Raw genomic sequence first — 13,774 nt, 5'->3', positions numbered from 1 at the left:
TAAGTCTGGAATGTCCTGATCCTGAAATTTGACTAACTCTGAAAAACTGAGGAAACCTCCCAAAACTAGAATTTGCAATATAACTCCTGGAGGTCTGAAACCACTCTCAAACACCCTGAAAGTATATATGGAATATAACTTAAAGTATAAATGTCTCTTATACTTAAATGTTATATTCCATTAAATGATCCTTCGGCGAGAACTTGACAAACTTGCCCAAGTGCCCAAGCTCGCACTTCTTGAGAAAACGTTTAAAATCGCCCAAAATGCCCAATTTTGGACCCTGGGGCTAAAATGTGAAAAAGTTCAAAAGTTGCAAAAATGCCCCGAAGGTCCGAAAATCACTTAAGTTGTCCAATTTCGGACCCTGGGCCAAAAAGTGAAAAAGTTGACAAAACTGGCTGGAGGTCCGAAATTCACTTAACTTGCCAAAAGTGCCTTTAGGTTCGAAATTTACCTTAAATTTGCAAAAGACCCATGTGGTCCGAAAAACACTTAAACGCCCAATTTCGGACCCTACCTCCGAATTTGGCCTTAAAAATTTCGAAATTTCCAAACGCGTTTATAGGTCCGAAATCTGGGTAAATTCGCCGAAAGACATTTAACGTCCAAAAACTCCGAAGTTCATTTAAAAATCGTGAAATGTGCCTTGCAGTCCGAAGTTCTCCAAAATTGCAAAGACGCTTTAGGTCCGAAGTTTTAAAAAAAAAAGAAGGTACACAAGATTTCCAAGTGGTCCGAAAATCACCTTAAAACTTCAATTTCGGACCATACCTGCGAAATTTCAAGTTTTGGCGAATTTGTAAAAAGGTTCAAAAGCCTCGAAATCTGCAAGATCATACTTTAGCTCCGAAATTCGAAAAGGCGGAAGCTTGCGAACAGAGGCGTCATAGGGCCCGAAGTTTATTGCGAAGCATGTTTAAAAGTTCGAAAGTCTTTCAACTCGCCAAAAGCCTTAGTCTCCAAAACCCCAAGCGCTCCTAAATTCGCCAGAAGGTTAAAAGTCGCGAAATTCCAAACAAGCCAAAGGGTCCGAAGTTTTTGAAAATTGCAAAATAGCGTCTAAGTTCTCCGAAATTCACCAGAAAAGCATGAGAGTTAAGAGTTTTTTACCAATTTGCAGAAGTTCTTCAAACCTCCAGAGTCGCACTATAAGAAGTTTTCAAAACGCCCAAGACTCCAAAGGTAAAATCACGCAAAAGTAAATTGCCCAAACACCATCAAGACCAAGGATCAGATTTCACAATCAAAGAGAAAAGAGAAGCATTTTCAAGATACATCTCACAAAGAGCTTCTCAAGCCACACGTCGTAATTAAATTTAATGTTTGTTAAAATTAAATTATTTATTTTTTCAAATTGATTTAATGAAATGAAATTGGTTGATCGCAGGACGTCATCGAAGAACCAGGAGAAAGACCTGAAACGCAAATCGAGGAAGGATCGCAATTCAAGGCCAGGCGCTGAAGACTGGACAAAGAAAAGATACAGGAGCGCAAGAGCAACCAAACATTGGGAACCGTGTCGCTGAACAAAGATGAAGTCCACCACCGGGACCACAGACCAAAGAACACTCTGAATGCTGCAAGTTTATGCATTCTCAAAAAAGCACACAGCTGGATTTAAGTCCAGAAATTCAGTTTTAAAGCTGAAATTGCTTTATTGTAAACTGCCTATGGGTCCCGTGCAAGATATTTTTGTGGATAACTATTCCCAACCACCAAGAAGATTGGATAGACCTGAATTAAAGCCAAATAGTGGCAGGTAGTTGAGATAGTTGCTGGTTGGATAACTGAGAATTAATTAGGCATGGGTTAAAGCTGTCAGCTTCTGGAAGATAGATCAGGGCCCTTAGATGCAGTCCATCCTAGCCTTCGGTTCAAAATTGTAATAGCTATAAAAGGCAGAGGCCTTTCTTTTGTAAAGGGTTAGATTGTTAGATAGTGAGATGGTTAGATAGTTAGATTTTAGAGTTAGAATAGGTTAGATCTTAGCAGTAGCATAGAGATGCTGCAGAAATTGTTGTAATAGGCAGATGAGATCAATATATACATTGATTTGGTGTTTATTGTCTTGTTTTCATCCTGTTTGCATGGTTCTTTTAGTATTTTAGATAGATCTTTCTATTTTGGGTGTGCAGGTATTTGATAGATTCGGGGTCATACCACTGAGGATATGTTGATTGTGTATCCTTTTGTGTGGTTAACCTGAGCCTTCGATTGTGCTTAGTTCAATTGTAGATGTCCGTCTAAGCTGCGCCAGAATTGGGTGCTTAGCCGTGCGTCTCCCGTCTGAAAATCTTCCAAGTCCCTTTGAAGATTGCACCGTTCCTGCAAGGTTGTGAGCTATTCTGGCCAAGCAGGAATTGGTTATGTGGAATCCGTCTACCCGCATACCCGTGTTGTTAGTTTTAGATCTCCTAAACCTTTCCTTTTGCTCTTTATTGCGTAATTCGAGAATCACAGCAGACTAGCTTGTTGCAAATCGTAAGTCCCCTTGTGTTTCCAGCAAAAACACATCAAGCCACTGAGAGATCGCACAGTCAAGACCTGACAAAAGAAACCTTGAGGTAGTCTCCTTTGATCAAACTTAGAAAACAGCATTAGAGACTTCCTTATCTCAAGAGAGAGTAGGATAATCAGTCGGCTATTCTATTCTGCGTTGGCCGTATGGAGTTTGCAGCAATGCGATTCCATCCACGTCAACACTATGAAAGAGAGTTGTTGGAATATTTGAGTTCGGTAATTAGGTTATTTTTTGAGTGTAGAATTCGCTTGCCATGATATGAATCAAAGTTACTAGACTTGTCTAGAATCACCAAGACTCTGTGAGTTTGGTGTAGTTGAAGTTGATCAAGGCTAGCAGATTCATGACCTGGGTACTCTACGCGCCTGGTCATAATTGGCAAATCCAACGAGTCTTATTGTTGAGAGCAGACCAAGTTAGGTGGGAAATTCAGAAAAAAAGATAACAAAATTAAAAACACTCAAACCTAACATTATGACAGCAAACATTCTTACAGCCTAATTACTATTCTATGGCTTCAACCTTCACAATTTTTGAAGGGTTTGGAGGACTCTTGGACCTTGGTTAAAAGTGATGAAATGGTGAAAAATGCTATACGTCATGAAATGGCATTCGTAAGGCATAGGTGCTCTAGGCTTGCTTGTAATATTGTAAATCTGAGTACCAATTCCATTTTGTAACTGTATATTTGTAATCTATTGAGTGAGAATTTATTAATGTATGCCAGTCAAGATTGTGAATGTCTCCATGAATTTTGGGTATGATTTTGGGAATGGTCATTGCTAACTATTCCTCTGATTACATTTGCTAATCTAAGTGTTGTGTTGGTAAGTTTATCATCACTGAAGGTTGTAAATTTTATGTGAAGCTTTCAAAAAGTATCCTTTTGTCATAGTACAGGAAGTTCATTAGTTTGTTAATGGATTATTGTAGAATGTTCTCATAATTAATGGTATAATCTTGTTGTGTTGTGTCTTATATGCATCGAGACAACTTAAGTGTGTGAATGCAGTACTTAGTCCCTGTTGTTATCATCCTTTGTATGATACGATTTTGGATTACACATGCTTTACTCTTTGGTTTTGAGATTCAGATGTCACCCTTACAAGATCAAGGCACAAATCTGCAAAATACACATAAAAACAAACCATTAAATAATTTAGAATCTATTTAGCACTAGGTGTCCTTGCAGACCTGTATAACCCATTGCTTTAAAAATACTATACTTTTGAAAACTATCCTAAGTGAAATATTTAGAGGAAGATGCTTTGCTGTTGCGTTTGCAGTCATGTATGAAATGCACTCTTAGATTGAATATATTATAGGGGATAATATCTGTTATATCTTTGGTCTCATACACAAGTTTCCTTTTTGTATAAGATAGGGTTTTAGGTCTTGATTATGGTAAACCAGCACACTGAAGCTTAGTTACAAATTATTAGGGTTTCTAGTGCATTGAGTATGGTTCATTCCCAAGATCAGTGATGTCCAAACATTTCTCTTTAATTGTCCTCTAAACTAACCTCAGGGAACACTCCCTTTGCATAGTAAAGCCTAGAGAAGGATTAGTGATTTTTTCTCATGCATCGGTTAATGGGTGTCTTCTACCTAATCATAAGTTGCATATCTTTCATTCTAAGTTAACCTAATCCAGACATAAATTTCAAATTGTCTTCATGGTGTGTGGGCGAAACAACTTTGAGTGCTAACATCATGAATGCCAACTACATCTCCTATGGAAATAACTAAGCTCTTTCTGGGAATTGTGGGGCATCTCAACTATTAGGACTTGGTTCTCTTGTGGTTTTGGCCTTGGTTGGTTCTATGAGTTTCTTCTAAAAATCGTCTCTGTGAAGGCATTAATGGGTTTTCTGTATGGTTGTAATATGCTGGTAAAAGAGCCTGCTTGTATGGACTTTGCTGGTTTTCATAAATGATTGTTTTGTGTAGCCAGCCCTGGGGGATAAAATGGAAAATAGATATGTATCTAAGATTATAAAAAAATTATACAAATATTTAATCTAGCAAAAAAGAACAAAAATAAAACTTGAGGAGAATAACTGTGTTCTTCCTTTGCTTCTTATTACCTTAGTAAAAAGCATTCCAACTAATGAAAATCTGTATATTTCTTTAAGTATTGTTTTTCCCTGTAATTTATTTTTTACAAGATAATTGTGTAGAAAAGTTCTACACTAAAGTCAGATGAAAATTTATATTTACTTATCAGTTAACATTCAATCTGTGTCTGAAAATAGAGCAATTTTGCTGATTTAACTTGCAGGTGTACAGCTGATTGTGGATGGATCACTGGACATAGCTATGTAACGTACGGTCCTCTTCTAAATGGAGCAACAATTGTGGTTTACGAAGGAGTAAGTGTATACATGAACCATATGAAAATTTTCTATCCTTTCTGTTTTTGATTAATCATATATATGTTGCAATTTTATATTTGAATCACCAACAAAATCCACGTTTGGTGGTATGGTTTAATGCAAATAGCACTAAGATGTGCTTGTGCACTTTGTGGTTGTGCTTACCTTGTAATTATTACCTATACACATGAGAGAAGGGTCTTAATAGAAATGTGTACTCATGGAAATCAGTCATCAAATAGACAATTTAATACACAGTTAAATTTCTCATAAAATAAAGTATTTAATTCAATTGAAAATTCATTGTGGAAGCTCCTGTTTGATAACAAAATAGTACAATAAATTTTCAATCTCTTTACATATCATGATTGTTTTGCTATGATGAGATTACCGCTTGCACTGTGGTCAAATGCACAAAAAGGGTAATAAACAAATACCTTGATTTTGGTTTACTGATCATTCCAGGCATGCCAGTTCTAGCATCATAATTTTTTTCAGGTTAGAAAGTGCTGAACTTGTGGCACTGATCAAGCTTACACCTTATCAATCTTGTCTCCCTCACAAGAGAATGTGCATATGTGATTGGGACCACATACCTTTTGGGAACCTAGAATAGCATCATCTAGGATTTATGTCAACATAGCTCATAGAGACGCTGTCTCAAAAGAATCACAAAGGAAAAACAACTAAAATCTTACTTAGAACGAAACCTATTGTATGTAAAATTATTCAAAACCTTATTGCTATAATTTCTCCTTTTCAGGAGTAGTCAGAGGTGACCCATTTAGCCTATTTGAGCCCTCTTGTAAATCAGGTTTTTTTCTTTTAACATTTTCTCTTGGAGCATAGCTATGCTAGCCTTTAATTTTTTTAATAGTGGTCTAGTTGAGAAGGATAATCTTATTTAGACGTGCCTTCAAATCCTCGCAAGTTGGAGTCAAACACTTCTGTAGTATTTCTAAATTAACAATTTTCCTTCAATTTGTTCCAATTATCCTCATTGAATACCATCGTAACCTTGGATTGGGAGAGAGTAACATTGACTTGTTTAATTAGATAGTTAGTTCAATTTAATCTTCAATCTTTGGTTTCATTCATGAACCATTTTAGAATGCTTTATTGGAGATTATAGTCCCTCTCCATAGCATTAGCACCATTGTCCTCTGCCTTATCCTCTCCCCCAATAGGGTTCGTTTTTCATTATTTTTTATTTATTGTTGTCCTTCAATTTTTTCCCCCTCGATAATCCGTTCTATTTAAATTTTGGGTGACAAAACCTTTGATCATCTATGCTTGATGGATGGGGGAAAAGCCAATGATTTATTTGCAGGAGGCAATGGACAAGGCTAAGGAGGCTATCTGACATTCCAAAAAAGGCAAATATGAACCCACTTGGTGTATAATTGATTGGATGTGGAACAAACAACTCCATCAACACATACATGTAGTGGCCTATTAATTAGATTTTCTTCTCAAATTCAAGCCATGAGGAAGTTATGGGTGGCCACAACACGTGAATCGAGAGAATGGTGCAACAACCATGTGATAAAAGCCAAGTCCTTCAAAACTTAAGTTGTATTCTTTTAGATAGTAAACTTGTTTAATAGGCGCAATTACAAAGTAAAAAATGTTGTCCTGGCAGTCTTGTGGTGGAAATAGATTATGGTGCAATATCACAAAATTTTAAAAGCCCTGTCATCTGCATTTTATGGCTAGGGTGCTTTTGGGTGTGATTCGAATTAAAACATGTTTGAGGCTATTTACACATAGAATTGCAATGGTTTGACCCTATATTGTCTCAACAACCTTGTTTTGTGTAGTACAATGACCACCTTTGTCTTAATGTCAAAAGGTGGAGGGGAAGGAGAATCATGATGTGATTAAGTTAGATAACAGTGATTGATATTTAAATTGGATTGCCAAGTATTGTGCTTTGTTAGTATCACAAAGCTAATACATGATATGACAACAAAATATTTCCTTACAATAGTTGAAGAAAACAAGTTATCTATTACCTTTGAGGATAATTCCCTTTCTTAGACAAGAATGTCATTTAGGATGGAAATCAAATTGTGGCTATGTATGTGAGAAAACCATTTATGTTTGAAATGGATAGTTTTAAGATTTACAATGCTTTGTGGAGCAATTTGTTCTTGTAGTGGCATATTTTACTCGCTACAGTACTATCTATGTCATAATTTTATGGTTTTTTGTCATAAGGTTTCATTCTTTTACATTTGCTGGGTTTTAAATTTTACGAAAGTTATAGGTTGTAATAATCTATGTACATGATAATTTAATAGGTCGTCACAGGTATATATAATTTTTTATTTTTCTAAATTTTAGCAATAGTGAAAATTATTTTCAGCTTTTTAATTTCTTATGTAAAGTTTAGAATGGAATGTGGTGTGCAGATTAGCATGCGTTAGATAATCTAGTTGAATCTTCTTGACTTATACTTGAAGTTCCTCTCTTTGTTGGATATTTTGTTATCATTGTTGATGGCATGCACATCTCTAATTTCATATTTTTTGTCCTTGGCATAAGTAATTTGTACATGAAAACTTCACTGACAAGGAAAATATTAATTCTGTAGGTACCAAACTACCCTGATGCAGGACGATGTTGGGAAATTGTTGACAAGTATAAAGTTACAATTTTCTACACTGCACCAACATTAGTGCGTTCTCTTATGTGGTTTGGAGATGAGGCAAGTCATATTCACATTTCAGTTTTCTTTTATTACCAGTCTTTTAGCAAAGTTTTATTACCAATACAGAAGTTGCAATGTTTGTAACTTTTGTGGTGGATGATTATATCTTCTTAGAATTTTAGATCTACCTTCTTTGGATTCACCCGGCTTTGTTCAAGTTTAATTTGAGCTTTTACTTTCTTTTAACTTCTCAATATTATTTCTTCTGCTGTACATTTGAGTCCCATTCCTGCTTTGGTGATCTGTAGATGTTTATACTTTCTTTTTTCACTAATTATGTTTTCAGTTCTGTTTGAGTATAGTTCATATCATGGTGCCCTTCAATATTTTGCAATTTGTTTGGCAAGCAAGTTTGTAGGTGGAATTTAAGCGTATCTCTTTCATTCAGTCATTCTGTTGCATGTATTTGTATTTGTTCATAAACAATCTTTGTACTAGAGGAATCTCATTGTTTACTTTTATTCCCTTCCTCTGCTCCTTTTATTATTGATCATTCAAAATTAGTTTGCAATTATTGCTTATTAAGTGAAGCTGGATTTCAAATGTGAATAGTGCATGTATATCATTACTTGTTATATTTAAAAAGTAAGAACTTTCTTCTTTGGCAGTCTAGAGAAATTCTCTTAATGATGCGGACTCTGAGTGCCTTTTTCAATCCCAATATAAACAAGTTTGGAAAATGAATAAGAACAAGATCCTTATGACTTTTTTTTGTGGGGGAGGGGGGATTGGGAACAGAGAAAGTCTGCACTGAGTCATAATTCTTCACTAATTTTACCTATTCAGTTTTCTGTCTCTTTTTATCAATCTTAGAGCTCTTATCATCTTTGTAGTTTTCCATTATTTTTCTTGTTTATTTGTAATTGGTGGGACAATTAGAAGAATAAGGACTTTTTAATCTGACTGCAACCATGCTGAGAATAGAAATCTTGGATGATACACTTTAACCAAAATTGATCTTCTTTCACAACCAAAATTGATCTCCTTTCACATTATGAATCTATATCCCAAGTGGTTTATTATTTAGGCTTAAGATTTTGTACTTATCCTTGTTGGACATCAAATAACCCTTTCCTTGTTGTAGCATAGCTCAGGGAACACCATTTTTTGCAATGCAAGCAATTGTCAAATATTCCTAACCTTCGCACGACTTCAAGAAATTAAACTTGTGATTTCAAGAGTTGAATAATGTAGGTGCCCTGATCAGGAACAATGCTTAGACTTATTACAGATGATATTTTTTGCTAGGATCATCTGGATCCATGTCATGTCCTCTTTTCAAGACTGAAAATAATTTAATAGTTTAATTTAAGTCGTCTGAAAGGTAATTTTTTTTTGGTTAAAAGGCAACTTATGTTTTATTATTAAATTTAAAAGCCCCCCAAAGTAGTATTGTTAAGTGATTTTAAAAAAAATTCAATTTAAGTTGTTTTATAGATTGTTACTAGTTAGGGGGACAAAAATTAAACATTAAAGGAAAAGGGAAAATGAATTTCAAGAGACTTCTTGAGGAAGCTAGTAATAGAAAATAGAAGATTTTAAAAGGAGGATTTGTGCTTGAGAAAAAATGAGCATTGTTTGTTGCAAAACCCCTTTTCTTGAAGATTCTGCATCTATGTTGATCTTTTGGCTAGAGGATGAAAACACTCTTGGTAATGAAATTAGAGGATGAAAACCCACTTGGTATCCGGATTGGATTTGGGAATTCAAACCCTTCCATTCAGAGATCGTATTTGTGTAGAAAGATCAATTTCAAGAGTGTATCAAAGATTTTCGGATTTGTGCTGAAGAGTGAAGTATGTTAAGGTTTTGTTAGTTTGTGATTTCTAGTTTCAGTTAATTTTGGATTGTATTAGAACTAGAGAATATATTTTGTTGGTAGGTTTTTATATGATTTTTTGTGATTAGATTTAAATGCTTGGCTATACTTAATTCTAATTGTACCATTTAATATTGTGATAATTATTATGGCTATACCTTCCTTCTTTGAAGTAGCTGTACTATTTTCTTGGTGGCACAACTAGGTTACTTGAAGATTATGGATTTCATGCTATAAGAAAAGGGGAGTTGTACAAATTAATATGTGAAGAATATTTTCCCTAGGAATCGTTCTTCTAAGAACGAAGATTTTGATTCAATTTAATGAGTTGTAACCTAAGTTACTTGGTAAGCCCTTGAGGCCTCTTGCACTTGTGTTGAGTACAGGTTCGCTTGGGGATATGCTTGGGTATGCCTAGGGTACATACCTAGGCATGCCAAGGTGTATCCAGGGTACCCAAAGGTGTTGAGGGCCAAAAAGTAACAAAAAAGACATTTTTGACTTTGTTTTGCATCCAAAAACCCTAAAATGCCCCTAAAAGAATCATTCACCTAATACAATGATCATTTTTCTTTCTTCATTCTCTCAATTTTTTTTTTGGGAGCATAGCCCCCAAACCTCCTCGATTGTTGGGATTTTCTCACATCTAACACCCTGTGCAGCTCATCATTTCTGCCCCCGAAACCCATTAGGGTCTCCACTCCCAAACCCCCACTAGTTATTGGGATCTCTTGTCATATAAGAAATTTGATTACAATGAGGGGGTGTGGGAGTGGATACCAGAATCACAAACTTAGACAACTAAAATTATCACTATTAAATGCCAATTGATAAAGATAAATATTAAATCATAGTTTTTCGAGGACTCGACGGACTCGCCTCGGTCTTGCCAAGACTTGCGAGTCCATTGGGGAGCCGAGTCGACTCGCCACGGACTCGCGGGCTGAGTCTAGGAGAGTCCGAGCCAAAGACTCCCGAGTCTGTGCTAAGGACTCGCATGAGTTTGGTGTCGGGACTTGCGAGTCTTAATGAAGGACTCTTGAAGCTAACCGGGAACACCCAATCAAGGATAAAACTTAATTTTTTAAAAAACTTTTCCTCACTTTTGACATTTGTTATTGCTCAAAACAGGTTTGCAGTTTGTTGTTTTTCACTTTTGGACATATTATATTTAATTTTGTAAACATTTATAAACTTTTTTTGCTCAGTATAAACATTTATAAACTTATATTGCTGTTATACATTTTAAAGTTTGAAACTATGAGTATGAATGATGAAATTGCAAATATTGAGTGTTTGGAGATCATATGACGTGTAATGTTTCAATTATGGCTCTTATGTTCTCTAAATGCATTAATATAGTTTTTTTTTTTTTGTAAAACTGCGGTTTTCTTTTTTGCCGAGTCCTTTCTAGAGTTTTTGCCGAGTTTGAGTCCGAGTCCAATTTTTGGGCTGCTGAGTCCGAGTTTTCCAACTTTGTATTAAATATTTAACTATCAATTGGCATTTAATATTTATCTTTATCACTACTTGTTGTTGGGGAAATTCAGCACTTCCGTCAACACAAAATAGAATGCACAGAGTCTATCCTATTCTCTCTTGAATAAGGGAACTTTGTATGCCTTCTGACTGTCCAAACAAAGTAACCTTAAGGTTTCTAATGTCAGGTCATGACTAAGCTTAGGATAACTTAGGGCTGATGTGATTTGTTGGTAATCACAAAGGGGACTTATGCCTGCTTTCTGGATGGATTTTCGAGGTAGTTGCTATAGACAACCTTCTAAGTCTAAGGACTTCTAAACATCAAATTTTCAATATATATATGATGCTTTGTGAATTATTTCCAAAACTGATTTAAAAAGAAATAGAAAAAGGGTAAGGGTTTAGAGAGCTAATCTAGCCTAAATGAAATAATTTCCAAAATAGTAGACAGAGCCCTTAAAAACCAAGCCTAGCTTTGCCAGTTTAACACAACTAAGCACAGGCTGGTGCAATCTTCAAAGGATCAAATAGATTTTTCAGATTGCCAAAATACATATTGAACTCAAAAAACATCCAACAATCCAATATATACATTCAACAATTGAACTAAAGCTCTAAAAAGTTCAGACTAACCATACATAGAAATCAACATTCAGTTAGTTTCTAATGGTATGAACAAAGGCGTCATCAAATACTCTCATTAAACATTTCAGACTAACATGCTTAAAGAAAACAAATTAATTGAAGAAGGGAGAACCATGCACTCACATGAAATAACACGTTGATTATTTTGCCAATAATTTTTGTATTGGTTTCGATAGAGTTTTTGCAACAATTCTGAAAAAATTCTTCAAAAATGAAAGAGGGCTTGCCCCTTTTATAGATTTTATGAACTAGATGAATGGCCAGGATTTAATCCATTCAATGGCCCAGATTCATCCCCTAGAAATTGCACCATACCCATTTAAGGATTCACATCACATCTTAACTAACTTGCAACTACCTACAATTAATTCCACCAAAAAGCAAAAGTGCACGTGGCTCAAGATACAAAAAGACAAACCTTTTAGCTGAGGAAATAACTGACTTTGGGCTTTGTATTTTTATGCCTATTTTAGCCAAAAACAGATATTTCCCTTTACAATAAAAATTCTTGTTCATCTTTTAAATAACCTTTCCATATGTCTCGGCCTGCTGTTCACTCTACTTGCACATATTCCTGGAACTTTATCAGGATTGTTCTCAGTTTTTGATTAGTGGGCACAAGAATGCTATTGAACCTGAATCTATTGGCCTCTATTTTGCTATCCACCCTCTTTATTTCGTTGTTCCAATCTACCTTGTTGGTGTCGTATGCGTGCATTACAGCACACAGTCTACTAGTAGTTTCCATATCTCCCTTGGAAAATGGGGTCCTTTTGTGTAATAGCTGACTATTCCAAACTATCCTCAGTGTGTCAATGTTCATTTATGGTTTCTTATCACCAATCATTTTCTCCAGGAGTAAGGAGGAGCTTTCCTTAACATGCTCAATGGCCTCTTCACACACTTCCCAATCGTGGTCAATGGTGACAACATCTCTTTCAAATGTGAGCAATTGATACCATTCGATGATGGTGCTGAATTCATGTGGCTCTATGATTTGCTTGCCAGTGGGAATTTTAATGAAGGTTCTGACTAAGGAAATCAAGAGAGGAAGTGCGACATTGATGGATTTGTTGAATTTGTCATATCGGTCCATGAGACGCTCTATGGATTGGAGATCTTAGTTTATTCCTTGCTGCAGTACCATCAACTCCTTGAGCACATTGTTCCCTTTTGCAGTTAACTTTTCGAACCACGTCTTTGTTATCTTGGTGTAGGCTCTCATCTCTTCAAATTCAGCTTTTGTTCTTTGTGCAAGTGCTGCGGGAGGGACATAAGATTCTTCTGCCTGCTACAATGGCCTGAGCAAATGATCAATGTACCTCTTAGCCTGTTCAGCCCGGGCCTTGTACATTTCCTTCTCTTCCGTTTCTTTCTTCAACCTTTTGAGTATTGCATCGGAAGAGTCCCAAAACTCCTCAATCTCTTGCTCCCTTGTTGCGTTCCCCATGTCTAATGATAGGATCTTGTAATCCGCAGTGGTGACCTCTTTAGCTAATTTATTTGAGGTGGAACAACAACATGCACAACTGGATTTTTCTCTGCATCTCTAGTTATTTGCAAGTAGGTTTTGGGCTTCTTCCTTTCCTTAGTTTGGTGTTCTCCTACTCTTGTGAATAAGTCATCAAGACTTAGAGATGATGTTCTTGCTGATGCTTTCTCTCCAATTCGGGTTTGCAACCATGCGGGAGGCACTGATTGACCAATGGTGACCATTACCCCTTTACCCCGCTCTTCAAAAACTGCTACTGGTCTAGTGTTTATAATCTCTTCCTTATCTATGGAAGGAGGTTGATTTTCGGTAATGTCTTGATCCCTTTCTCCAGTTGAACTCTCACCAATTTTGTGCAAGAGTCCTTGGTGGGTCCTAGTTTCTTGCTTCTCTATCCCTTTATCTATGTCCTCTTCTCTATTGTCTAACCTGATAGGTGGGATTTCCCATTCCTTTGTCTCATCGGTTGGTTCTTCCAAATCAATAACTTGCACTTCCTGCTGCTATAGATTTGGTTCTTCCGGACTGGATGCCTCTACAAGGACTGCCTCCATTTGCTGCATAGGAGTAGGCATGTTCTCTACATCAACTGCATTTTCTGTAGCAGGGGAATCCTCTTGGGAGGTGGTTGTAGTTGAAGGTCTACTTATCTTCAACTTCTTACAACTGGGACCCTGAGGTGATGATTTTTTCTTCCTAGACTTCTTAGCTGCCTTTTGTTCTT

At 36.1% G+C, this 13,774-nt stretch overlaps 1 protein-coding gene across 1 annotated transcript in view; it reads left to right on the top strand.

Moving 5' to 3' along the window:
• Positions 1–13,774, top strand: part of LOC131038499 (acetyl-coenzyme A synthetase, chloroplastic/glyoxysomal) — a 163,315-nt gene that overhangs the window by 115,877 nt on the left and 33,664 nt on the right. The window contains exons 9-10 of the mRNA XM_057970945.2: positions 4,806–4,896; positions 7,496–7,609. Coding sequence (XP_057826928.2) covers positions 4,806–4,896; positions 7,496–7,609 — 205 coding nt within the window. The remainder of the gene's footprint in view (positions 1–4,805; positions 4,897–7,495; positions 7,610–13,774) is intronic.

Source organism: Cryptomeria japonica, chromosome 10 (assembly GCF_030272615.1).
Source record: "Cryptomeria japonica chromosome 10, Sugi_1.0, whole genome shotgun sequence".
Lineage (NCBI taxonomy): Eukaryota > Viridiplantae > Streptophyta > Pinopsida > Cupressales > Cupressaceae > Cryptomeria > Cryptomeria japonica.
Note: the sequence above shows the minus strand (reverse complement) of the source record. Positions and strands in the feature narration are given on the sequence as shown.